Below are 23,856 nucleotides of genomic sequence, written 5' to 3'. Positions count from 1 at the left end.
CTTCTACAGCAACATTGCAAAAACATATGGAAAAACTATGTAGTGCAACATCAAAAAAAATATAGTGCAACAATGAAAAACAAGCACCACAAACATCACAAAAATATGTACTGCAACATCGAAAAAATATGTAGTGCAATATTGAAAAACATGCATTGCAACATCGAAAAAAATCTACTGCAACAACAAAAAAAATATCTACTGCAACAACGAAAAAATGTGTACTGCAACATTGAAAAACATGTACTGCAGCATCGAAAAAACATATATTGCAACATCAAAAAATTATGCTGCATCATTCAAAAAAATGTACTGCAACATCTCAAGCAGTAGTACTGCAACATCGAAAAAACATCTGCTACAACGACCCAAAAAATCCTATTGCAATATTCGAAATCATCCGTTGCAACATAAAAAAAACCCCATTGCAACACGACGAGATCTGACCCCAGAGCTCGCTGGAACCCTAGCCACCGCCGCATCCCTCAGATCCATAGGAGGAGGAGGAGGAGGGCTCAGATCTAGAGGAATAGGAGGATGAGGGCTTAGATCTAGATCCAGAGGACGAGGAGCAGGGCTCAAATCCAGATCCCTCCACGATCTACCTCGTTGGAGCCGCCGCCGTCGTCCTCGTCTCCAGTGGGGGTGCGGGAGCCGGGTTGCAGGAAGCGTGGGGTGCATGGAGGTCGCGTTGGGGCGAGGGACGGTGGGAGGGAGGAAGCACAGGCGGGCGGGGCGCGCAGCGAGCTCGCGTGTGTGTGCGTGGTGTCCCAGTCCCGGGGACGGCCCGGAGAGCGGGCATGAAAGCGGGGGGAGAGCGAGTGCGGGGGAGCGGGCGGAGCGGGGGGGGGGGGGGGGAGTGCGAGTGCATGGGAACGGGCTGTGGAACGGTGCGTCCGGCCACCCGGACACCCGGTCTCTATCATTAACAGATGTGTGAGATCACTTTGCCGGTAATGGAGACTTAGGAGAGAGCTCCCATGAACCAATCATTGCACCTTGACTCTATACATGACAAAGAAATAAAGAACTTTCATTTCTCCCTATTTCTCTGTTCATATTGTGATCTGTATGTGTGCATATACCGATCGATAGAATGATTTGTCAACAGTTAACATAGGTTTGGCAGCGGTTAGCTTTTTTTACATCAAAACCTGCTTTGTGTTGTAACATTCGAATGCTGTCATGTTCAGTAATAATTCTTTTCTTTATCAAACATTTGGAGTTCTTGATTTGCATGGAGGACTAATTAGTTTGAAGCTATTCAAATATTGGTCACTCAGCAATTGTGTTACTGTTAATATGTGGGTTCATATACATGGAATGCCTGGCAATCTCCCTATTATCGATGTAGCAGCAACTCCAACAAAACTTGTAAGCACCACCTAAATATTAAGAGAGAATTATTTATTTGGCATCGAAATAAATCAGTGTTTTTGTATTTGGCATTCGAAAATTTGAACTTTCTTATCTGGCATCAAGTTGAAATTTCATTTCGTAAATGGCACTGCCGTCCATTTAGGGCAGTAACGGTGTCAAGTGACTGACAAAAAGACATAAATACCCTTATTTGCAGCAGAAACCCATGGTGCCAAATAGAGAAGTTCAAGTATTTTCGTATGGTGCCAAATAGGAAAGTTCAAGTATTTTCGTATGGACGATATTGGCCTCAACTACTTCCCTCATCCTAGTCATTGACGTGTAGGCCTCACGCGTGCTCATCGTCAACTGCAGCCTCTTCAACCCGACGCCGTCGCTGGCGTCCATGGTGGTGCACCGCTACAAGATGCGGGAGGACGTCAAGTCGTTCAACCTTGGCGGCATGGGGTGCAGCGCGGGGCTCATCGCCGTGGACCTCGCTAGGGACATGCTGCAGGCGAACCCCGGGGTGCTACGCCGTCGTGGTGAGCACCGAGAACATCACGCTCAACTGGTACTTCGGCAATGACCGCTCCACGCTGCTGTCCAACTGCATCTTCCGCATGGGCGGCGCCGACGCGCTGATGTCCAACCGCCGCGCCGACGCCGGGCGCGCCAAGTACCGGCTGCTGCACACGGTGCGCACCCACAAAGGCGCCGCGGACGAGTGCTACGGCTGCGTGTACCAGCGCGAGGACGGCACAGGCCGCGTCGGCGTGTCACTGGCGTGTGATCTCATGGCCGTCGCCGGGGACGCGCTCAAGACAAACATCACCACCCTGGGCCCGCTGGTGCTCCCGCTGTCGGAGCAGCCCAAGTTCCTCAGGCCCCTCATGCTCCGTCGCGTCCTCCGCTCCCGCAGCATCCGTACGTACATCCCGGACTTGCCGATGACCTCCGTCGTCGATTCGCTCATCCTCCATGTGTTGCTTGGACACGCGCCTACGCACCGTACGCACCCAAATCCACGCCCTTGGCCGCGCAGCAGCCTGCCGAGATACCACCGGCGCTACCGTGCTGCTCTCCCTCTCGCTCGCTGTCGATGTTTTACCACCGATAGCCTGCCACGGGGGTACCCGGGGCAGTATGTTCGGGCTTCGGCGTATGCTGAACTCGACGGTTAACACAAGAGACAGTCGATTTATCCTGGTTCGGGCCCTCGATCGTGGATCGAGTAATAACCCTACGTCCAGTCGGCGTTAGCCTTTGCGTTGGATTGATTGTAAAGTGTTGTGTTGTGTACAATTGTCCTTCTCTCAGGAGCCCTGCCCTCCTTTATATAGTCAGGAGGCCAGAGTCCTAGTCGGTTTACAATGAGATTTCCTAATAGGATTACCTAATAGTTCTATTACTACGATTATATGGGAAGAATCCTAGTTGGACTAGATCTTCTTTCTACCTTGCGGGGTATCCTATGGGTCCCGCATCGACAAGCCCCCGAGCACTTCACGGTTGAGCTCTAAAAATCTCGCTCTGCTCCTTCTAGTCTTGTTGAGTAGGAACAAAATGTCATCCGAGCGTTTTCTGGAGTGAAACCTTGTAGCGCTTCTTGGGATCTTTGGGTGGTGAGTGTTTTTTGAAGAAAAAGTGCATCCATCTAGTTGTAGCCCTCGAGCCTCTTGCTATTTGGAACAAGGAGCTGGAGGATTTTGTCTTGAAGTTGCCCTGATTGTTCGTTGAAATTTTATCAAAAAGAACTCGAACATGGCTTGTTCCGGGTTCTTTTTGCCGTAATGTCTTGAAGTGGTCTGCGTTGAGGAAGCCTATTGGTGACGTGCGCTTTTTCGAAGAAAAAGTGCACTCACTGAGTGTAGCCCCCGAGCCTCTTGCTATTTGGAACAAAAAGTTGGAGGGTCTTGATCCTTTATGTTGTTTGAAAATTTTGTGTTCTGAAGTAGTCCCCGAGACTTGGATTACGTCATCATCCGAGTAGTTTCGCGGTAAGCAGCCTCCGAGCTTATGTCAAAAAATTGCACTCACTGAGTGTAGCCCTCGAGCCTCTTGCTTTTGTTTGCAAAAGTTGGAGGGTCTCCTGTGGCCCCGTGCTTTCTCCGAGTTCTTCTTTTTAGAAAAGAAGTCGGATGAAGAGTCTTGATGTGTCGCCGTTGTAGTCTTGAGTTTCTTGTATTCTTGGTCCTTTGTCTTTGGTTCCGAGCCTCCGGGAATAGGTGAAAATGAAGGCCGAGCTCCCTAGCTCAGTGTTGTTTAAGCTATGATGCTGGCCAAGCCCCCGAGCGTATATCCGTGTTGTTTTGTTCAGGAAGAACTCGGATGCGTGGTTTTGGCGTATTCTTTGATAGTTTTGCTGTTGTCAGATGTAGTTGTATGGTAGTGGTTGAGTGTAAATGCCTTTTGTTCATGGGTTGTACTGTGCTGGTATATTCTTCCGAATATGCCCGTCTTCGAGTACCGCTTCCTCTCGCCTAAGTCATCCATTATTGTGTCCTGTCTTTTCATTGTGTCCTTTGTTAGGCCTATTTCGTTGGTACTCCTAGTCCATGTGCGCCGATCCTTTGGTCTATAAATACTGTCCCTGAGTGCTTGTTTTCATTCATTGGATATTCTGTTGAAACCTTGGTGGTCATGAACATGGTAGTTTGTGAAGTAGAGCAGCCCCCGGGCATGTTTTGTAGTTTCTGTGTGTCTTGTCGTAGATGGAGGAAGTCTTGTGATAGGGATTAGAGGTAGGCTGATCCCACGACAGCATTGTGCCAGGATGTACGTGGTGGCAGTTGGAGGAAGTCTTGTGATGTGGGCTTCGTTCCTTCATCCGGCAGTTCTGGGTTGATCCTCGTCGCCTGTCTTGAGACCGTCCGGTGCAGATCAACACCATATCCAGCATCACATCGGTCTTGGGTAGACAGATGCCTACCGGTCTTCTATGCTCCATGTTGCCATGCCGTGCTGTCGATTTCCGCCTTGGATGCACTGCGTCCGTCCTTTGAAGAAAATAGAGTAACTGATGGCGGTTTGTCCTACTGAGTAGCAATTTGGGACACGTAGTCGTTCCAGAGCCTAGTCGTGTCCGTGTTCCTCTTTGCTACTTTGCTTTTCGTGGTGCTGAGTTCGTTGGGTCTTGTAAGATTTGTAATCTTCTATTTTTGAAGTCGCTTGTAATGTAACGAATCTTGTCTTCTGAGTTGTCTTTGACTTTTCTATTGTGATCCCTGTCGTTCATGAGACTACCGAGTTCTTTCTTACATAACCGGGTTCTTTTGTTCCTCGTGAGGTAGCCCTTTCTTTCTTCTTTCTTTCTTCTTGGTTTGACGGGTCGTTCTTGTATCAATCTGATAATCCTGCCATGGCGTTGGACGGATAAGTCTGAAATCTGCCCGTTGGTTTTTACCGTTGTGAGGATTCGTGCCCTCCGTCGTTTTAGCTGCGTCGGTAAATGGACCGTTGCGTTCCCACGCTGTGCTTTAACGGGCCTTGTGGGCCATTTGTATTACTGAGAAATCTATTTAAAGACCTTTTATCTTCCTTTCCCTTGTCGCCCAGCTCTTGCCTTTAAACCCTAGTTCTCAGAAATCCGCCGCCGTCATTGTCGCCATCACCCGAGCACCATCATTCTAGCTTCATCTTCCTTAGCGCCTTTTTTTGCTTCCACCAGTTCATGGGAAAGAAGAAAACCGCAAGCAAGTCTCAGGCGACCTTCGTGGACGAGGAGTCATCCCTGTCTTTGATTGAAAACCAGGAGTTCGTGGCCATGAGGGTAGCTCAGAAGGTTTGGCCGGCTCCAACAACAAGTGAAGACCAGCTGCGCGAGCTCGTTAGTGATGGCTTGATCCAAAGCAAAGTCATCGCTGAATGGAGAGTTCCGGGCGAGCATCGGGTTCCGGCTCCGGGTCCTGGTGAGATTGTCCTTTTTGTTTCCTTTGTCCGCGCTGGACTTTGTCTTCCTGCTTCCGCCTTCCTTCATCAGTTTCTTGGTTATTTCGGGGTTAGTCTGAACCATCTAACCCCCAATGCCGTTCTCCATCTTTTTGTTTTTGTTCACCTTTGTGAAGCCTTCCTTGGGATCCCTCCTTCTCTATCTCTTTTTCGCTTTTTCTTTCATCTGAAACCTCAACCCCGCCGTGAAGAAACTAGTGCCCTCGGCGGTTGCGGGATTCAATTTCGCCAGGGTCTCAAAATTAAGTTTTTTGACTATGACCTGGTTGATTCTGTCAAAGATTGGCGTGCCGAGTGGTTTTACGCTGCCAATTTGATCCCTTCTCTTGTTGTTCACTCCGGATCCGGTCCTGTGGTGAATGACCGATGGGACAAGAAGCTTGAGTCACCTGCTAAGATTCAAGCGATCCAGCCACTCCTTGATAGGATTAGCATGTTGAAACAGCAGGGATTGACTGGCTTTGGTATTGTCTCAAGCTTTCTTCGTCGCCGGGTTCAGCCCTTGAAAGAGCGGGAACATCTCGGCTTTGAGTATTCTAGGGCCGAGGATCCTTCATGCATGGTCCTAGCTCTTGAGCTGACCGGTGAGGAGGTACTCGAGCGCCTCCAGAAGATGCTGAAAGGAGTGAGCATCATTCCTCCTGCCGTCTCTGAGTTCTCGGCCATCAACCCGCCCCTAGCTGTGAGTTGTCTATCTTTTTCATTTGAGTTCTTTATGTACTCTTGCTGCATCCGTTCTTGCTTAGCTTTTCCTTTTTTCGCAGGAGCTTGGGCGGAATTTTGTCGATCCGATCCCCCTTGGTGTTCTCCCTGCCGTGGCGGAGATAGGGGATCGTCTAGCTGGTACTTCTACAATTAGTAAGTCTCAAACCTTTACAGCCCTTCCTAGGGTTTCTTTCAGATTTGTTGATGTATATGAAGAGTATGTTCCTCGTCTAGTCCCTCGCGGTCCTCGCAGTGTCCCGAAGAGGGGGCGAATGGACGGGTCTTCAACTGGCTTGCCTGTCTCCAAGAAGCCTCGCAAACCAAGTACTCCCTCAGGTACTCCAGTTGTTGCTAGCATGCTCTTAGGTGAGCACATTTAATACTCTTTGTTCTTTTATTTTCATGTTTCTCTCTTGAACCGAGTACTTTTCATCTCCTTTTCAGCGGGTGCTCTGGTTTCGTTGGCTGAGGAAGAAGAGGATGATGAAGTCCCCCTCATCACGCGGCGGTGAGTTGTTTTTCATATTCTTGTTGCATTGAATTTCTCCTCTTTGTTTTGAATTTTAGTCTTGGACTTTTTGAAGTAATCGGAGGTCGGGTGTGAGTTCTTTCAAGGCTCCCGCGCCGACTTCTTCTGAAGCTCCGGTGTCGAGTTCTTTGGTTGCCTCTGTCCCGAGCTGTACCGCTCCTCCGGTGCGGAGTTCTTCTACGGCTCCAGCCCCAGCTTCTTCTTTAGCCCCAGCTTCTTCCACGGCTCCAGCCCCGGCTTCTTCCGCGGCTCCATTGTCTGCTGTCCCGCTCCCGTCGCCGGGTGGCGGGGACGTCTTCGCCGTCGTGGTTCCCCCTCCGAGGCCTTCTCTTGGTTTCGCGAAGAAAAAAGTAGTCGGGTGAGTAAATTCTAGCTTTATCTTTTTGGCTTTTATCTTCCTTCTTCTGGTTCTTATTGGTGCTTCCTTTTATCACTTTTCAGTGTTTCGTCTTCTCTAATTTCTTCATCGACTTCTTCTCTGCCTCCCGCCGTGCCAACGAGTTCCGAGCCTCGGAACTCACAACATTGTGTTGATGAAGTCGCCGCGGGGGCTTCAGAGCTACCTGGCGGAGTTGCGGACTTGGTCGCTCCGGAGGTAACTGTGGCCGTCGCGCCGGGTTCTTCTGAGGGTTTGGCTCCGGCTTCCCTAGAGGTCACTTTGGTTGTTCCTCCTTCGCCCCAGCCGGCCTCTCCTTCCCCTTCTCTTGTCTTCGGCGGCCCCTCCTTTTCCGGTGACGTGGTGCAACAGTTCGATGCCACTCATCGGTTATCGGAGCTGACCGTAGCCTGGGGGAGCTTGTCGACCCTCGCGACTTCTTTTGGTGAAAAGCTCCAGGTAGGTTTTACTGCCGCTCCTCTTTTGCATGCTTGTTTTTTCTTCTATCCTTATGCTTTGTTTCTCTTTGCTTCTTTTTGCCCAGTCTTTTTCTCGTGATCATTCTGGCTTCTTTTTCTCATCTGAAAATGAGAGGAAGTTGTCTTCGGAGGTGGACGCTCTGAAAGCCGATCTTGACCTTCTCTGGGTTGAGTTGGAGACGGAGCGTCAAATGCACCAAAAGGAGGAGAAAACCCTTCGCGCTCGGGTAGTGGAGACGGAGAAATAGAGAGATGCTGCGGTGGAGTCTGTGAAGAATGAGTGCAAAGGTGCCGCGGGTTCTGCCTGTTTCTTCTTGTATTTTGACTTCTTTTTCTGCTGACTTGTTCTTGGGTGTTCTGTCTAGCTCTTCGAGTTGAGAAGCAGAAGCTCTCGGAGAGTATTGATGAAATGAGGGCCCTTGTCCGTTCTAGTCATAATAGAGCTGAGGAGGTAATTACTCATGCTGAGGAAGAACTCGCCCTTGCTAGGCTAATTAGGCGTGGAGCTGACAGAGATCTTGTGCAGGCCCAAAAAACCATTGAAGGCTTGTCCGGGAAGCTGGCGACGGCTACCGAGAATTGGAATGCCTTGTGGAAATTTTTTCGTTCGGTAGCCGATGTCCTCCGGACTCCAGTGGATGACGGGCAATCTTGGGCGCAGTTCATTCCCCGGATTCCGACTCGTTTCCAAGAGTTCGCGAAGAGGTGTGCCCAAGTATGTACCAAGAATGTGCTGGCCCAGGTCCGGGTCCTTGCTCCAGAAGCGCCTCTCTCCAAGATAGCAGAAGAAGCTGAAAGCCAAGAATATCTTGATGCCGTTGAAAGGATGGAGCCCGAGGTTGAAGATCTAGCCAGTAGGGTTGTAGATAGTCTAAATATTGATATTTCCCTTTCTAATGACAACGCCTGACTCGATTGAGCGTCCTCTTGTAATATTACACTTCTTTTTAAATGAAGATTCTTTATTTTTGTCGATGTATTCTTTGCCTGGGTGCGGTTGAAGTTACTTGACTTGCTGAGTACCTTGTCTTATTCCCGTCTCTGCTCCATAAGACAACTCTGTGCGTTATTCTGATGAGGCCCCTCGATTTGTCGAGTACTTTTCTTTTCTTCTTCCTTTGTGATCCGTCGAGTGCTTTGTCCGTGCTATGACTTGTTAGATGTAGGTCTTTGCGTTAACAACCTTTCGCCTGCGCTATGTAAAACGACTTGGTATAGAATGTTGCCTCAACAAACTTCGGCATCCGAGTGCTTTCTTGAGTGGCGCTTGTGCTTTTCTGAGGAAAAAGTATTCCTATCTGGATGTAGCCCCCGAGCCTCTTGCTTTTCGGAACGAAGTGCTGGAGGGTCTTTTGAAGTTAAAATTTCGGTCGACTCAGCCAATTTGCTTTTTGTTAGCTTTTAGCTACCCTCATCGGCGAGTTCAAGCGTTTTTTCAGCTATTTTGCTCTTGGCCGGGATGCTCAGGCATGTTTTCAGCCATTTTGCTTTTTGTTTCAGGTGTTAGCTTTTAGCTACCCTCATCGGCGGGCTCAAGCGTTTTTTCAGCTATTTTGCTCTCGGCCGGAATGCTCAGGCATGTTTTCAGCCATTTTGCATTTTGTTTCGGGTGTTAGCTTTTAGCTACCCTCATCGGCGGGCTCAAGCGTTTTTTCAGCTATTTTGCTCTCGGCCTGAATGCTCAGGCATGTTTTCAGCCATTTTGCTTTTTGTTTCGGGTGTTAGCTTTTAGCTACCCTCATCGGCGGGCTCAAGCGTTTTTTAGCTATTTTGCTCTCGGCTGGAATGCTCAGGCATGTTTTCAGCCATTTTGCTTTTTGTTTCGGGTGTTAGCTTTTAGCTACCCTCATCGGCGGGCTCAAGCATTTTTTCAGCTATTTTGCTCTCGGCCGGAGTGCTCAGGCATGTTTTCAGCCATTTTGCTTTTTGTTTCGGGTGTTAGCTTTTAGCTACCCTCATCGGCGGGCTCAAGCGTTTTTTCAGCTATTTTGCTCTCGGCCGGAATGCTCAGGCATGTTTTCAGCCATTTTGCTTTTTGTTTCGTGAAAACAACTCGTTGGAAGTCATGACAAGACATGCTGTGGATGAATATCATCTTTATTGATCATGAGTATAAACTAATACATATGTTGTTGAAGAGTATTGTCTTTCGTTGATTGTGAACGTAGGTCCCTTGTGGCTTGCATATCTGTTTTTTCTTGAGTTGTTTTTACGCGTAGAATCTTCTTAGCTGGCTGATGTGCCATGTATTGCTGACTTCTTTTCCATCTTCGGTTATTAACTTGTATGTGCCTGGTCCGGTGACTTTTGTGACAATGAATGGGCCTTCCCATGGACTGAGTAGCTTATGTCGTCCATCAGTCTTTTGTATCCTTCTTAGCACTAAGTCTCCAACTTGTAGTGATCAAGGTTGGGTACTCTTGTTGTAGTGCCGTCTTAAACCTTGTAGGTATCTGGCTGATTGGAGGGTAGCGTTTATCCTGACTTCTTCTGAGCTGTCGAGTTCTAATCTTCTTGTGTGTTCTGCTTCTCCTTCATCATATTGTTCTATTTTTGGGGATGTCCAGATCAAGTCGGCAGGTAGTACGGCCTCTGACCCGTAAACTAGGAAGAAAGGTGAGTGGCCTGTTGCTCTGCTTATTTGAGTTCGTAGCCCCCATATTACTTTCGGTAATTCTTCAATCCATTTGGACCCATAATCCACTAGTTCTTCGTATAACCTTGGTTTTAATCCGGCTAGTATGAGTCCATTAGCCCTTTCTACTTGTCCGTTGGCTTCTGGATGTGCAACAGACGCATAGTTTATACTGAAACCACAGTTTTGTGCCCAGCTCTTGAATTCTGTAGCTGTGAAGGGGGAGCCTAGATCTGTGATGATTCGATTGGGCATGCCGAAGCGGTGCATAATGTCTTGGATGAACTCGACTGCTTTGGTTGCGCTGTATTTCGCGAGTGGTTTGTATTCAATCCACTTGGTGAACTTGTCGATTGCTACAAAGATGTACTCGAAGCCGCCTTTTGCTTTTTTCAGGGGTCCTACTTGATCTAGCCCCCAGCAGGAAAAAGGCCAAGCGGGTGGGATGCAGATAAGATTGTGAGCTGGTACATGGGCTTGTCTTGCAAACATTTGGCAACTTTTGCATTTTCTAACAAGCTCTTCTGCGTCTTTCAAAGCGGTTGGCCAGTAGAATCCGGTGCGAAATGCTTTGCCAACCAGTGTCCTTGAAGCGGCATGATTTCCACAGCAACCTGAGTGTATTTCGTCTAGGATCTCTTTACCTTCTTCAAATGAGACACATTTTAGGAGTACTCCTGATGATGCTGCTCTTCTGTAAAGTTTATCTCCTACTAGAACGTAGTTTTTGCTTCTGCGAACAACTTGGGTGGCTTCTACCTTATCTGCTGGTAATTTGTTTTCTTTGATATAGTCGATGAAAACTTGGGTCCATAAAGTGTTGATTATCAAGATCTGAACGCCTTTGGCCTGAATTTCATGTGTTGTTTCACCAGGTTGTTTGATAGAGGGAACTGATAGCTCTTCTATGAATACGCCGGGTGGAACCTTTGCTCTGTCTGATCCGAGCTTGGCAAGGACATCTGCTGCAATGTTGGAATCGCGTAGGACGTGTAAAATTTCTAATCCTTGGAAGTGTTTTTCAAGTTTCCGTATTTCAGCACAATAAGCACCCATGTTTTCTTTGGTGCAGTCTCAATCTTTATTGACTTGGTTGATGACCACTGCTAAATCGCCGTATACGAGTAATCTTTTTATTCCGAGGGTAATCGCGACTCGTAGCCCGTGGATGAGGGCTTCATATTCTGCTTCGTTATTTGTAGCTTGCCATAATATCTGAAGGACGTACTTGAGTTGTTTTCCTTCTGGAGAAATGAGGAGAACGCCTGCACCAGCCCTGCCTAGTTTGAGTGATCCGTCAAAGTACATCTTCCAGTGGTCGAGGATTGTATCTGATAAGGGCTGTTGAATCTCTGTCCATTCGGCCACGAAATCGGCGAGGGCTTGAGATTTGATTGCTTTCCGTGGGGTGAAATTGATGTCAAGAGCTCCAATTTCAACTGCCCATTTGGATATGCGCCCTGTGGCGTCTTTATTGTGTAGGATGTCTCCGAGTGGAAAATCTGTCACTACGGTAATCTTGTGGCTTTCAAAATAGTGGCGAAGTTTCCGTGAGGTAATGAGTAGGGCGTAGAGTAGTTTTTGTACATGCGGGTACCGGATTTTGGATTCTGTCAGTACTTCGCTGATGTAGTATACTGGACGTTGCACTTTATACACGCGCCCTTGTTCTTCTCTTTCTATGACTACTGCTGTGCTGATTACGGTAGGAGTTGCCGCGATATATAGCATTATATCTTCATCTTTCTTTGGAGGTGTCAGGATAGGTGATGAAGTGAGGTATTCTTTAAGTTTTCTGAAAGCTTCGTCGGCCTCTATTGTCCACTCGAACTTGTCTGTTTTCTTTAGTAGTTTAAAGAAAGGTAACCCTTTTTCGCCGAGTCTTGATATGAAACGGTTGAGGGCTGCCATGCATCCTGTTAGTTTCTGCACATCTTTGACACTTCTAGGTGGGCCCATTTCTGTTATAGCTCGAATTTGTTTGGTGCTGGCTTCGATCCCGCGCTGACTGACCAAAAATCCAAGTAGTTGTCCTGAGGGAACTCCAAATACACATTTATTTGGGTTCAATTTCCATCTCCATTTCTTTAAGTTTTCGAAGGTTTGCTTTAAATCTTCAATTAGAGTGTCTGGGTTCTTTGTTTTTACCACCACATCGTCCATGTATGCCTCCACATTTTCACCGATTTGATTCCCAAGGCAAGTCTGGATAGCTCTTTGGTACGTGGCACCAGCGTTCTTTAGTCCAAACGACATGGTCTTGTAGCAGTAGGCACCAAACGGGGTGATGAAAGATGTCTTGCTCTAGTCTTCTTCTTTTAGTGCGATCTGGTGATATCCTGAATAGCAATCGAGAAAAGATAATAACGCAGATCCTGCTGTCGAGTCAACTATCTGGTCAATGCGTGGTAGCCCGAACGGATCTTTTGGGCAATGTTTGTTGAGATCTGTGTAATCGACGCACATACGCCACTCGTCCGTGTTTTTCTTCTGTACAAGGACCGGGTTTGCTAGCCAATCTGGATGTAGGATCTCCTTGATGAATCCGGCTGCCATTAGTTTTGTTATTTCCTTTTTAATTGCTGCCTTCTTGTCGGGTGAGAATCGTCGTAGCCGTTGTTTTACAGGTTTGGAGCTTTTGTTAACATCGATTCTGTGCTCAGCCAACTCCCTTGGGACTCCTGGCATGTCGGCTGGCTTCCAAGCGAAGATATCTTTGTTGTCCCGAAGAAAGTTGGTGAGCGCGAGTTCCTATTTTGCCGAGAGGTGAGCACTGATAGTTGCTGTCTTGGAGGTATCGCCTGTGCCTAAGTCGATTTGCTTGACATCGGCTTCTTTTGGTGGTGCGATGATGCTGGGCTTTTTAGCCGGTATTTCTAATTCTTCTTGGCTTGTTTCTGCAGCGATTGCGGCTATTTCTTTTCTTCCATTGTCGGCTTGCGCTTTAGCTGCAATCTGGATCGCCTGAACGTCGCAGTCAAAAGCGCGCTTTAAATTGCTTCGAAGGGAAAGGATACCGTTGGGTCCTGGCATCTTAAGTAGTAAGTACGGGTAATGTGGTATTGCCATGAATTTGGCTAGTGCTGGACGTCCGAGGATTGCATGATATGATGAATCGAAATCGGCGACTTCAAATTTGATAAACTCTGTTCGGTAGTTTGAAGGAGTTCCAAAGGTAACAGGTAAAGTAATTTGTCCGAGTGGCATGGCTGCTTTGCCGGGTACTATTCCGTAAAAAGGTGTGCTTGTTGGCGTAATCATCTCGGCGAGTTGTAGTCCCATTTTCCTTAGAGTTTCTGAAAAGATGATGTTAAGCCCAGCTCCTCCATCGATGAGTACTTTGGTGATGGTCATACCAGCAATAGTCGGATCCAGAACCAATGGATAATGGCCTGTGTTTCCCATGCTAGTCCATTGATCTTCTCTGGTAAATTGGATAGGATACTGTGACCAATTGAGGTATCTTGGTGTAGCCGGTTCTGCTGTCATAATGGTCCGCAGTGCTAGTTTTTCTTGATGTTTGCTTCTACAATCGGAGCCCCTTAGAAAATCACTGCTACCGTTCCCCTAGGTTTTTGGAATCCTTTGTCCTCGTGGTTGTCTTCTTCTCTCTTCTGATTGTCCTCTTTAGTGTTTTCCTTACTATCTTTTCTTGTGTATCGATCGTTGAAAGTGTAGCAATTTTCGATAGTGTGCCTCCCACTAGGGTGCAATGGGCAACGTATGTTTTCAATGTCATCATATCTTCTTGGTTTGGGAAATTTCTTTGATTTGTCAGCCATTGCCACAGTATTGTCTGGTCTACGTTTTCTTTCTTGATGTCTGCTATTTCGTTGACTTTGCTTGTCCGGGTTGTCTTGGTTGCTTCTGTTCGGGAACCTCTCTCGCGGTTTTTCTTCTACAGTAATCATCTTTTCTACTGTACGTATGAATTCTTCATTGTTTCTCGGATTTTCTTTGCAGAAGTCTTGAAATTGCCATCTGGCCATGATTCCGTGAGAAAAAGCTTCAATTACTTCTCGTTCGGTTATGTCATGCACTTGAGCTCGTAGTTCGCCGAATCGTCGATAATAGTTTCTGAGACTTTCACCTCCCTTTTGCTTGAGTCCTTTTAGTTCTGCATGAGTGATTGGGTGTGTAATGATTCCTGCGAAATTCTCACAAAAAGCTCTCTGCAAATCCTCCCAATTTCTGATAGATCCTGGATTTAGTTTATCGAACCATTGGAGGGGCATGGCCTCCAGTGCCATGGGGAAGAAAAGGGCTTTGATATCATCGTCTCCTCCGGCTAGTTCAATCGATTGTGAATATATTCTGAGCCATTGCTTTGGTTCGGTTTTGCCATCATACTTGGAGTGATTAGATGGTTTGAATTTGTGAGGTAATCGCACCAATGCGAGCCTGTTCGCGAAACAGGGGAACCTGTCGTGAGCCTTGGTTTCTTTGAATTCGGATTCGGCGCCTTCCTCTGGCCAATTGTCGTTCTGATGGGAACAATTTTGCGAGGTTGTCTGGGTAGGAACCCTGCTCCTAGTCTTCCTTAGTTGTTCAAATCGGTGGCCTTGATTATGTTCCTTCCTACTTTCTCTGTCATGGCTTCCACCCGGCCCAAGTCTTTCGAAGGCGGATTTCCTTTGATTTTGATCTTCTTGCCGGTGGGTTGTTGATCTGGCGGGTAGTCTTGATCGAGCTTTTTCTTCATGTGTTCTCGGGATTGTTGATCGGAGCAAGTCCTGGAGCTGTTCGTACTTCTCACCAGGATGCGAAGTTGCTCCGAGTTCTTCTAATGCTTCTCGAATCTTATCGTAAGACGTATTCGCCGTGCGTCTCCCTTCGACTTCTCATTGTGATTTTCTTTTGTCGTACTCAGCCAATTCTGACTCGTATCTTCTTTCTACCTTGCGGGGTATCCTGTGGGTCCCGCATCGACACTCGCGGTTATACCTTTGCCTACAAACTTTTCACGTTTGTAGGCGCTAGTTCGACTGCTCGATGGAACGTACTCGTTGCTTTCGGGGCATGCACTTCTAGCAAACTGATCACTCGACACTGGTAGTGGTGCACTGGTGTTTGCCTCAGTTTGGTCATGTCAAACTGTTCTGGCTCGTTTCTAATCAGTTTTGTTTTAACTTCATATCAAATCTACGACAATATATTTTTAAAATACGTTCTGATAATACATCAATATAGTTATCTAAATATATGATCAGAGAAAAGTCTATTAAAGAGCGAAATGTTCTTCGTCCTTCATCGCTCACTACCGTCAGATGGAGTACAAAAAGTTACAATACCATATGCAAACATGTTACGAAGTCTGAAAAACGAATTAAAATATGAAGTGTTTCCATAATCTGCCATTCTCTTACATGCCCAAGTTAAGTGTTCATATATGGTTTGGAATCCAGCCCTAAAGCGAATCAGAACACATGACACGACCATTGATAAATCTTTAAATCTCTCATACACGTGAGTTAGAGCAGCACACACGCAGACATAATACAAAGTTTGATTTCAGACGACTTAAATCTCGAACCACGAGTCGTTCGCATATAACTACGAAATAATAAGCTGAACGTTTCGTCGCTACACATATAGCACCCCGGGGTTCGCCTGCAGCATCTCAATCCGCTAATTAGTTGATGGGTCCACACGTACGGAAACTGCTGGTGGCTACAATTGACTATGAGCACGCGTGGGGCCTACACGTCAGTGACTAGGATGAGGAAAGTAATTGAGGCTAATATCGTCCATACGAAAATACCTGAACTTCCCTATTTGGCACCATACGAAAATACTTGAACTTCCCTATTTAGCACTATGGGTTTCTGCTGCAAACAAGGGTATTTATGTCTTTTTGCCGGTCACTTGACACCGTTACTGTCCTAAATGGACGGCAGTGCCATATACGAAAGAAAATTTCAACTTGATGCCAGATAAAAAAATTCAAATTTTCGAGTGCCAAATATGAAACACTGATTTGTTTCAGTGCCAAATAAATAATTCTCCCAAATATTAACCACAGACGACACCTTTTGCCACTTTCCTACTACGCTATGCTAACTCTGAACTCTTGCGGCCATTTTGCACGTTGATTTGCTGTACAATAGTCATGCCATCTCTGGCTGTAACACCTAGAATAGCAGGGCATTCCCAGGTCGGATGGGAGGATACAGTGGTGACAAATTCCATGATGCTTCTCAATCCTAATTAACAGTCATTACATAGAGATGGCTTGTGCTAGAATCTGCAAAATTATTGTTACCTTGAAATACCACCAGCACCAGATTGGATGTTCGGAGAGAGTTCACCATGCTCGGAATATATGTAACTTACACTGTTGTTATGTGGTACGTATGGTACTGTCTTTATAGTACAATATTTCCAATAGAAAAAGAGCATTTAATTAAGCTGTCACCGCACTACAATTGCTCTATCTTTTCGAAACAGTTCTAAATGCTACTAGCTTTGAGGCATTGCGAACCACCTACTCAGGTGGGAACGTGTGAATGACCAGATAGATGTTTACTCGTTTACACGTGTGAAGCAGAGCTCGGTCATTCTGTGGACTTCAAGTACACTCCACGAGCTCTGATAATTCGAATTTATTGGTGCCAATTAGAGTAATCAATATACAGTGCACACATGGCTTCTTATCTTCGAAGTGTATTGGTTCCTTCTGCTGTTATTAATATATAATCAATGGCTCATCAACTCAACTACCAAACAATTCATTTCAAACTAAAAGATGAAAAAGAAATCAGTGAATACATACAACCAACACGAAGGACATCAAGTGGATATATATAACCTCAGACGACAAAATGTAGAGCACGCATATAGACATAACTAGAGTAACATCCATCGCTGCCCAAGTGACTTGATTATTAGTTTCTAGTGCTGCATACAGTCGGAATGGGACGCGTCCGGAATGCCGCCCAGAAATCTCTAGGCCTGCAAGCCTCCAATCGGCACCACTCAAAGGAGCATCCTGCAGCGAATCTACTGCTCTGGACCGGAGACGTCGATGCCAGAGTGCACGGTTTCGAGCAGCCATATAACATGGTGGCTCACGTCTAACTAGCAGCCCCACTACCTGAAAAACAGTTTATAACAACGGTTGTTTTAGGGACGGCTGGTATTAAAACAGCCCCTACAGTGGTGTGTTCGGGCTCCAGCACAGCAGCCGTCCCTACCAATGGCACAGTAGAGACGGCTGGTAATACAAGCCGCCCCTACAAATATATCGATTTGTAGGGACGGCTGGTATGTAGAGGCGGCTATTACCAGCTGTCCCTGTTGTGTCCATTTGTAGGGGCGGTTGAATCACTGGCCGCCCCTACAAATGCCCGCTGCATATTCAGTTAAATTCAACTGGGTTGACACAACATAGCATTTGGCCCACTCAAATTCGTAGGCCCAATTAAGGTCGTAGATGATCTCGTTCATCCATCTTGATCCAACGGGGAGGATGCAATCTTCCTCGTATAAAACGGACGCCAGAACCCCTATCCACACCCACTCCTTTCTTTTCCCAGCTCCGCCCCAGCCCTAGCCTACGCCGCCACTGGCCACAACTCCCCAGTGCCTAGGCCTCAGCTCCCTCCCTGGCCGGTGATGACTACCGTGGGGAAGCGAATCGTGCTCGCAGCTGGAGAGAAAAGCTCGAGAGCCACACACCTCATTTCTCTCCTCCTCCTCCCATTCACGCGCTAAGAAACTACGACGGCTGGGCGTCCCGTACGAGTTGGTGCCTCTGCACTAGCTTGACAGCCAGGCCCACAGGGGAGGGCGGAGCGCGGCAGGGACTGCAGCGGCCGGATCTCGTGAGCCCTCGCGCGTGGCCAAGGCGACGACGACTAGATCTACGGTGGCGAGGTCCTGGCAGCAGTGGGCCCGTGCCTCTACGCCAGCTCGGGCGGCAACCGAGCACACGACGCACGTTCCCTTGCCTGCTCGCCGATGGCCGTGGGCGCGGTGGCCTCTCCAGTTCCGGGGGCACGACGGCAATGGATGACGAGATCCCCTTCCTCCTCTTGATGAGATCAGGTGGCAGCGACTCACCTCCACTGCCGGTTCGTATCTTATTATCAATTGTCTAGAATTGGTGCATTTTCGTGAGATCTGGAGCATCTCGGCTTGGAGTCTATTATGTTGTTTATGAAAGCGTGTTCTACAGTTTGCTTGCTCATTCTCTTTGTGCCAATAGCAGGAGCTGATCTTGTGTCTCAGATTTGCAGGTGAGGCAGTAGCTAGCCCAGCAGTAGCAGTTCGCCCTGCAGGAGGAGTTCAACATTGTTAGTCAGCAAGATTAGCCGTGCTCTCTCTGCAGGCCAGAGTTTACAACATTAACCACAGCTCGGCTCTGCCTTGTTCTTTTGTTTCTTGCAATAAATGCATTTCGTTTCCTTGCAGCTAGCTGTAGCCACAGTATCAGTTTGGGCTTGTGGTCAGATTTGAATTATATATGTTCTGGTCACATTTGAATTATATATATATATATATATATATATATATATATATATATATATTGTTCAAATTTGAATTATAAATTTAAATTTTTTTTACGGAAAAATATACTGTAAGGGTGGTTCTAGACTAAACCACCTCTATAAACAGGTATTATAGGGGCGGCTGGTATTACGGCCGCCTCTACAAATCGATTTTGTAGAGGCGGCTGGTGTTACCAGCCGCCCCAACAAGTCAATTTGTAGGGGCAGCTGATAACACCAGTCGCCTCTACAAATCGATTTGTAAGGACGGTCTGAGAACCGCCCCTACAAATACATGATTTGTAGAGACGGTATGGTAGGGGCGGCTGGCCGAGCCGCCTCTACAAAGCCTCACCGGCCGCCTCTAATCCTGTATCTGATAGTGCCCTCAGGCCTGGAGACTACGATCCGTACGTGGACTTGTTGTTGTTCGAACGTACCACCAAGCAAGTATGCCTACTACTCAAATTGTAATATGGAGTTGTATTCCATTTTTTGTTGTTCTTTCTCTTCCTTATGTTTACATCTGAGATGCGTTTGCGTGCTCGGCCCTCGTTAGCGAATGTTGGATGCTGGACTCCTTTCAATTCCATTATATATACATTTGAAAGAGATGTATCAGGAGTTGAATTGTTAGCTATTTTTCTGCTGTGTTATTATGCTAGCTTTTTTGAAATTGTGCTAAGAACAAACTCAAAGGCACATTGCAAAAGTATGAGTGTGGGGTGTCGGTTTAGTTACAAAGCGAGGTGTCTGGCATGAACTCAAAACTCTGGCGTACACGACGGTTATGTCCTTGTGTTTGATTACAGGATGAAATTGTTGTGTTTTATGTTTGGCAGGTTAGAGAGGGATGGAATGCTTCCATGCTCTGTTGGTCATCGATAACTGGGAAGATCCCACCTCTCAAACAAATTAAGCCTGCCTGCTCGTGTTAGATCTCTATGCCTGTTCGTGGGCTTGGTGTGCAAGGTCTCCTGAATTGCCTCCGTCTCCAGAGATGGAACGGGCACATGTACATGGAATGGACATGTTCAGGAGATTTGTTTAAGACGAGTTCGCTCCGGATTTTGAGAGAATGTTCCCCATTGGAGAAAGTCTAATCACTACCGGACTCAGAGAATTTGCCGAGTGCCAGGGACACTCGGCAAAGCCCAATTTGTACTCGGCAAAGGCTTTGCCGAGTGCTGCACTCGGCAAAGACCACTCGGTAAAAAATGAGTCGGCAAAGATGTCTTTGCCGAGTGTCTTTTGTCGGGCACTCGGCAAAGCCTTTGCCGAGTGCCCGACACTCGGCAAAGTTGAAACCGAAAAAAAACCAGAAAAAATAGGAATTTTTACAAAAAAAAAATGGATTTTTTTTTAATTAGTGGAGGCCCCCACTGGTCAGCGCCCATCCATCTCTGGCTTTTTTCGCGTAAATTTCACGGCTACGCGGCCGACGGGATTCGAACCGAGACCTCTCGCTGCGCACAAACCTTCTCTACCACTACACCACACTGTCACTTGTATCTGGATTCCGTTTTAGTTCCCAATATATTATACTAAACCGAGTGTAAATTGTTTGTTTGAGGCCCTAAACGAATTCAAATAAAAAAGTTGTGAACTACAAAGTTTCATAACTTTTCGAGATCTACACTTTTAGTTTAGGAAGTTTTTCCATTCGAGGTCGTTTACAAAATTTGAATTTTAAAATTTGAAAATTCAAACGCAGTTTTGCATGACAAGATGTTTTCAAATCAAAAAGTTGCCAACTACAATGTTTCATAACTTTTCGAGATCTACAGAGTTTATTTTGGTTGTTTTTCCATCCGAGGTCGTTTATAAAATTTGAATTTTAAAATTTTGAAATTCAAACGCAGTTTTGCATGACAAGATGTTTTCAAATCAAAAAGTTGCCAACTACAATGTTTCATAACTTTTGGAGATCTACAATTTTTATTTAGGAAGTTTTTCCATCCGAGGTCTTTTGAAAAAATCAAATTTTCAAATTTTCAAATTCAAACGTCGTTTTTGCATGACAAAATGATTTCAAATCAAAATGTTGCCAACTACAAAATTTCATAACTTCTCAAGATCTACAAAGTTTATTTTGGTCATTTGTTCATCCGACATAGTGGTAGTAACATTGTTCACAAATCATATATATCTCTCTTCTACTTTCATGAAACTAATATGAGAGATATATATTTTATGAACAACGTTATTATCGCTTTGTCAAATGAAGAAATGACCAAAATAAACTTTGTAGATCTTGAGAAGTTATACAACTTTATAGTTGAAAAGTTTTTCATTTGAATTCATTTAGGGCCTCAAAAATTGATTCGAAAAACTAATTTGCCGAGGGCCAAAAAAATGCACACGGCAAAATGCCTATTTGCCGAGGGCCAAAACATAGGCACACGGCAAAATGCCTCTTTGCCGAGTGCCAAAACATAGGCACTCGGCAAAATACGGCTTTGTCGAGTGCCTGAAAAAAGGCACTCGGCAAACTTAGAGTAAATTGCTTGTTTGAGGCCCTAAATCAATTCAAATTAAAAAGTGGTCAACAACAAAGTTTCATAACTTTTTGAGATCTACAATTTTAAGTTTTTCCATCCGAGGTCGTTTGAAAAATTTGAATTTTAAATTTGAGAGATTCAAATATAGTTTTGTATGATAAGATGATTTCAAATCAAAAAGTTGTCAACTACATAGTTTCATAACTTTTGGAGATCTACAATTTTCATTTAGGAAGTTTTTCCATCCGAGGTCGGTTGAAAAATTCAAATTTTAAAATTTTCAAATTCAAACGTCGTTTTTGCATGACAAGATGATTTCAAATCAAAATGTTGCCAACTACAAAATTTCATAACTTATCAAGATCTACAAAGTTTATTTTGGTCATTTGTTCATCCGACATAGTGGTAGTAACATTGTTCACAAATCTTATATATCTATCTTCTACTTTCATGAAACTAATATGAGAGATGTAGATTTTATGAACAACGTTATTGTCGCTTTGTCAAATGAAGAAATGACCAAAATAAACTTTGTAGATCTTGAGAAGTTATACAACTTTGTAGCTGAAAAGTTTTTCATTTGAATTCATTTAGGGCCTCAAAAATTGCTTCGAAAAACTGATTTGCCGAGGGCAAAAAAAATGCACACGGCAAAAAGCCTCTTTGCCGAGTGCCAAAACAAAGGCACTCGGCAAAATACATCTTTGCCGAGTGCCAGAAAAAAACACTCGGTAAAGACGTATTTTGCCGTGTGTTTTTGTTTGCCGAGTGTATTTTATTTGGCACTCGGCAAACACGGTCTTTGCCGAGTGCCCGATAAAATACACTCGGCAAAGCCTCCGGCACTCGGTAAATCGCCGGTTTCCGGTAGTGAATCCTGCTGTTATATATCCAAACACGATCACAATTGAGGTGGACCTCCCCCATATCCTTTCTTTTTCTTTTTCCTATTTTTTTGAATCTGTGCCCTCCTTCAAGTGATGGCGGAATCCTGATTCTGAAACATGTCTGCAAAGGGGGTAGTTGCCTGCGTGGCACAGCAATCAACAATAAACCAGCATGCACATGGACTAATACATCATAATCTTGATCACATTTTTTTAGAGTAAAAGGGCAATGCCCCACTCGTATCAACCAATTATCAGTAACATCCAAAACAAGGAACACCTTAGGTTCAACAGAAAAATAGACATAACACTACTACATACACATGACACGCCTCAAACAAAAAAAAAAAAACTGCAGAATGTTGATTGATCCATTTCCCCGCCTTGACAGCATCTTCCATTGCAGCTTCTGGGCTTCCGGCCTCAAGTAGCTGGTCTCCATCCCAAGACGTCGCAGATTGAAACAGAAGTCTCTCCCAGGGATTTGCTATCTCCTTCAACCTGTGGCTGAACTCAAGTCTTGTGGGAACTTGCTGAACTCAAGTCATGTGGGAGTTGTAATGGGAATTGGCTAGAGATACTCTTTGTGTGGATCCATTTCCTATACGAACAGCACAGGGAATCATTGGTTACGTTGCTGCAGTTCTCTTCAGTGTTGGATAGGTCGTCCTGCTTTGCTATTTAATAGCACCATCGACATCGTCTTTGGAAAAGATGAATGAGATCAAGTCAGACCACGCCTCTGTCGCAACCCAAAATGATGTAACACTATTGTCATTTGCTCCCATCGTCATACAATCTCAAAGGCCTTCAGAGGAGAGGCTCGTGCTTATTATGTCTCCAAGTCATAAGTAAACTCAAGAGGTTGAGATGAATATAATATTGTGTGCCAGGTTGCCCCGGCCTAAACATGCTGCTTCTAACTTTGAGGCATTGTGAACCACCTATTGCTCTATTTGTAGGTAAAGGTGGCTTTGTTGAGTACTAAAGTGGGGTGTGTTTGAATGACCACATAGATGTTAGCTCATTTCCATGTGGGTAAATTGCATGATTTATGCTAAATCAGTGTTATACACACTTCTCCTAAATCAGTGTTATAAATTTCATGATTTATCCAATCTTGAAATAGTCGTGCGGTAGACCTGTTCAATATCTGTCTGTTGTGCTGTGGAGCTGTGCATTAAATCATCGTTTAGTTTTCCCTTGAGCGACTTTCTATATCATGGAATCTATATATTGATATAAGATTTTCTCGACAGTACAACACCAAAGGTCAGTTTGAATTATTCCAAAGATGTCTACTAAATTGATGGTTTGTTTTCTTGGAAGTGTTATGGAACACCATGTGCCATACAAAGGTTTGTGGTGTGCCTTTTGTTCTTACTTTCTTAGCACAATTTCGAAAAAGCTAGCATATAGCTGAACAACCCAACTCCTGATACACCTCTTCATAGATGTATATAATAGAAAAAAGTCTAGCATCAAACATTCGAGATGTAGACATAGGAAAGATAAAAAACAAAAAATGAATAAAACTCCAAATTAAGATTTGAGTAGCCATACTTGCATGCTGGTTGTTTTGTGATACTGACTATTTCGAAATTATTTTTACACCTAATAAGATGAGAACAAAACTGCTGGAGCTTAACCCAATAATCTAGTTCAAGTGTATAAAAACTCCACGTGCTTTGTCGAAGATACAGTGACTAAACTAAAGCAGACACTATTATATCGCTACAAGAAATGTGTCATCTTATGACGTTTATGCCATGACATCTCATCTTAATGTCACTAAATCAATCAGTTTATGACGTTTATTTAGAATCCATCTTGGACGCCATAAAAAACGTCCAAAAGGTAGTCCAATTCCATATTGTGACAATATTTGCAGTGTCACAAAGACTGATTTTCAATGGCGTGTGGCAAAAATTCCTTACTATTTCGC

The 23,856-nt window shown here is 45.3% G+C and overlaps 1 protein-coding gene across 1 annotated transcript; it reads left to right on the top strand.

Annotated features, from left to right (window-relative positions):
• The first annotated feature begins 1,585 nt into the window (after nucleotides 1–1,585).
• On the top strand, nucleotides 1,586–22,422 carry LOC136548265 (3-ketoacyl-CoA synthase 20-like). The gene is made up of 4 exons (XM_066539860.1): nucleotides 1,586–1,609; nucleotides 1,706–1,827; nucleotides 1,877–2,342; nucleotides 22,303–22,422. The coding sequence occupies exons 1-4, from the start codon at nucleotides 1,586–1,588 to the stop codon at nucleotides 22,420–22,422; spliced, it is 732 nt and encodes a 243-aa protein (XP_066395957.1).
• The last annotated feature ends 1,434 nt before the right edge of the window (nucleotides 22,423–23,856 follow it).

This window comes from Miscanthus floridulus, chromosome 4 (genome assembly GCF_019320115.1).
Source record: "Miscanthus floridulus cultivar M001 chromosome 4, ASM1932011v1, whole genome shotgun sequence".
Lineage (NCBI taxonomy): Eukaryota > Viridiplantae > Streptophyta > Magnoliopsida > Poales > Poaceae > Miscanthus > Miscanthus floridulus.
The sequence above is the reverse complement of the archived record's forward strand: the minus strand, read 5'-3'. Positions and strand labels throughout refer to the sequence as shown.

Bases quoted from the DNA above. Each gene is read 5' to 3' on its own strand.
- LOC136548265 (XM_066539860.1), top strand. From the start codon at position 1,586: ATGGTGCCAAATAGAGAAGTTCAA. The intron at 1,610-1,705 runs GTATTTTCGTAT...ATTGACGTGTAG, and splicing joins TGCCAAATAGAGAAGTTCAA to GCCTCACGCGTGCTCATCGT. The intron at 1,828-1,876 runs GTGCAGCGCGGG...GACATGCTGCAG, and splicing joins TTCAACCTTGGCGGCATGGG to GCGAACCCCGGGGTGCTACG.